This window comes from Habropoda laboriosa, unplaced genomic scaffold (assembly GCF_001263275.1).
Source record: "Habropoda laboriosa isolate 0110345459 unplaced genomic scaffold, ASM126327v1 scaffold32, whole genome shotgun sequence".
NCBI classification, from domain to species: domain Eukaryota; kingdom Metazoa; phylum Arthropoda; class Insecta; order Hymenoptera; family Apidae; genus Habropoda; species Habropoda laboriosa.
Window position 1 is genome coordinate 306,917 of NW_017100135.1, and position 3,528 is coordinate 310,444.

A 3,528-nucleotide genomic window follows, 5' to 3' on the forward strand; every position below is an offset into this window, starting at 1 on the left:
TCGCATGTATATATTTATAAAATATACAAAAATTAGATCTTTTGTGTAAAGTACATAGATTTAAAAAGTTTATATGCAATTTTAAAACAAGTAAAAGAAATAAGTATTTTACTTGACCTTCCGCATTTATTTGTTCAAAAAGTACTGTTTTGTCTTGTACATTATTCATTTTCAGAAATATTGTGTACACAGAATAAAAGTACGTACTACAGGTAGTTTATTTACACACTATACAGGATTGGAGATTCATAGAATCAATAATACTATTAATACGCGAATTGATCAATTGATGTATATTATACATAAGCTTATTTGTCTACTTATTTTGAAAAAAACAAGAATCGCATAAAGGACACGTTGGCAGGATTATTCAATAAAAAAAAAGAGCCGCAGCTGTAATGACGCATCCTTAATTATCATATTAAATTAAAATAGGCAACGGCACATACACGTAGCCTTCCTAAGCAAAAGAAAACTTTTGGGTTCGATGTATTTAGAAAACGCAGAATTCAGTCTTAAAGGTAGGAAGCACGCATGTTTTCCTAAATAACTCGCTTTGGTCTTAGAACTGCGTTTACGTTACATGTATGCATATATTTGTACATGTACTTTATCGCTTCAACCTTACTTGATGATATAACAATATTAAGCACTTTAACGAAAATGAAAGCATTACTTACGATGCAACTGATGTACATTTGGACAGTTTGCACAACGCGAAAATTAATAAATAAAAATGACCAGAATGCAAGTAGGCATTACATGTGAAAAAATGGCCTATAGATAAATTTAATACATAAAATTGGTCGCTCTAATGATCATTGTTTACTGTTCGCAAGAATAAGTTCATCATCGCAGTGATACATGTTCTTCTTTAAGAATTTGTTATATGCTTCTTTCTATCCGTGGTTTTCTCGTGTGGTCTGTTCGTTTTGTATTTCTTCAAGCGTTTTAACCTGTACAGTCGATCCCTCTGATGAAGAAGTGTTAATGGAAGAAGACGAGGAAGACGAAGAAGATGAAGAAGACGATGAGGAAGAAGATGGATCATCGTTAACAATCAGAGGAGCACCATGACCAGGAGATGGACTGTGCACTGGTCGAAAGGAGAAGCCAGAAGAATCGAGGCTGGAACAAGATTCCGGAGTTCCAAGTGAACTAACGGTTCCTGAATGTAGACTAGATATTGCCACATCCAATCTGTATTAAAAAATTAAATATTATAAATATTATTACATTAACATTTCACTTTTTGTTTTGAATAATTCAATTACCTAGATGCAGCAGAAGTTAGCAAACCAGAGGTACGTTTTGTGGGAGGTTGTAATTGATCCATTCCAGAATCGTCTAATTCAAATTTTCTCTTAACTGACGCTAAACAACTCGGTCGTATTGCGATAGGACTCAAGCTCCGTCTAAATAAAGATTACATTTTCAAAATTTCTCAATTGATAAAACTATATTAATAAATTATATCTTCTTTATGCATAAATAAATATACCTTGTAGCAAAAGCTTTTCTAGTAGGACTAGGTGACAAATTACTTTTCCAAGTAGCTGCATGAACACCAGGCGAATAGCACTGTCTTTGACCAAAACTAGTTCTAGTTGGTGATGGTGAAGAATACGTAGTTGGGCCACTTACAGATAAATTGATACTCAATGGATCAAGAACTCGTTTTACAATTGGCCGTGACTCTATTTTAAATTGTAATGAAGCTGATTCTGAATCTTTGAAAGATAATCCTTCTGCTTCTATGGTGAGATCCTCCCATGATTGAGAGATCTGCATGGCACTGTGTATTTCTTTTTCATGTGCTGCTTCACGACCAGCAACATCAATACATTCTTCTTGTCTCAATTGACTTACACGTGGCGTTAGCCTAGGAACAGTTCCAGGACTCTAAAACAACAAATATTCCATAGTTGAAAATACAGTTTACTAATTTATATTATTATATGAAATATTACAAAACTATATAAGCAAATGTTACTTTTAATTTTAATAAAGGTGCCCAATATGTAATCATTATATTCAATTTGAAATAATTACTTTCTTTTAGTTTTAAAATAGCACATTATGGACATTAGCATTATATATTTACAGTAAAAAAAAAATTCAAAATTTGATGGAACATCCCTGCAAACAATTAAAATTGACCTTTTTCAAAAGAGTACACAATTTGACTAATCAACTACAGCTAATTTTAACATATAGATTATACTGATTTTAAAATTAATAGCAAATACCTTGGCGTAGAAGCGGATGGTGATGTCACAGACATTGTTGCAGTGATCTTGTTGATCATGGGTGCACTATTAGACCGTTTTAAACTAACTACTGTGCAGTCAACATCCATGATCATCCAGACCAATTATTTTTTGGTACATCTGTCTGGAGACACTATTCAAGGACTCAAAGTACATTGGAATATATGCAACAATATAGTTTACTAAGCAGATCAGCAATTAATTCTTGGTACAAAATAAATGTATATCACGTCTTTTTCTGCTGCTGCTGCTGTTCGATAATTCAGTAGTAGCAAATTCTGTCTTTTCGCACGAGAACTAAGAAGATGCCGCATTTGAGCTCTCATTTAAACTCTGCCGCTTCGATTTTCGTTTCACGTTTTGATGCGCTGTTAGCGCGAAATATTTCTAATCGATCTTTTGCTTTGTAAGATAAAACAGCACAAAAAGAGAACTATTGAAATGTAGATTCTATCAAATTAAAAGTATGCATAGCAAAAGAACGAAGTAGCAAAGTACAGAGACTAATTCGGATGTTCTTGATTTCTAGTTCCTACTTGAACCACCGTACAGAAACCGGGTTACAAATTACAACTTGATTTAATTTCGTAACCCCTGACTCTTCAACAATATTACGAACTGCAAATAAATTGTAATTTCTTCAACTGATGGTCGAACACCTATCGTTTCTTATCGCAAAGCACGCGTATGTCAGACCTGACTACGATCCTTTTGCTTCCTTAGGAAAAATCTTTCGCGATTAAGAAACACACTGAATTTGTTGGTAGCCTTGAGCCTTCGTTAAATCTATGAGCCTAAGAATACATGATCGAATTGTAAAACTAACTACTATATAAATTATCGGAAAGGGGAAAAGGGAGGAGAATTATGCTATCTTCAATGATCCTTTTCTAAAATTATAGTTTCTCTCTCTTTCTTTCAAAAGGCGCAACATTTAAGTATTTTCAATAATACTCGTACATTGAAATGATTCTGAATTTTTTTACGAATAAAAAGTAAGTAATTTAGTTTTAATAATATATTTTCCTTATATTAAAAAATAATTGAATATAAAATCAAATATTAAGTACAAATATTTTAAAGTTATCGTTATGACTTTCGCAATGAATGCGAGTAAAACGAGAGTCATATAACGAACGCATTTTGAATCGTATTGTTTAAAATTGGTATTTAAATAATATATTAGTCTTACCATTTTTTTTAAATTATAGATACGTACAATCGTGAATTTATTTTAAATGTACTTAAATTGTATTAT

At 32.2% G+C, this 3,528-nt stretch overlaps 1 protein-coding gene across 1 annotated transcript; it reads right to left on the reverse strand.

Annotated features, from left to right (window-relative positions):
- Positions 1-780: 780 nt before the first annotated feature.
- Positions 781-2,406, reverse strand: LOC108578607 (protein FAM122A). The gene is given in 5 exon segments (XM_017941974.1): positions 781-1,200; positions 1,275-1,415; positions 1,502-1,936; positions 2,119-2,139; positions 2,250-2,406. Coding segments are annotated over 5 exon segments (1,014 nt in total). The 5' UTR covers positions 2,366-2,406; the 3' UTR covers positions 781-899.
- Positions 2,407-3,528: the final 1,122 nt, after the last annotated feature.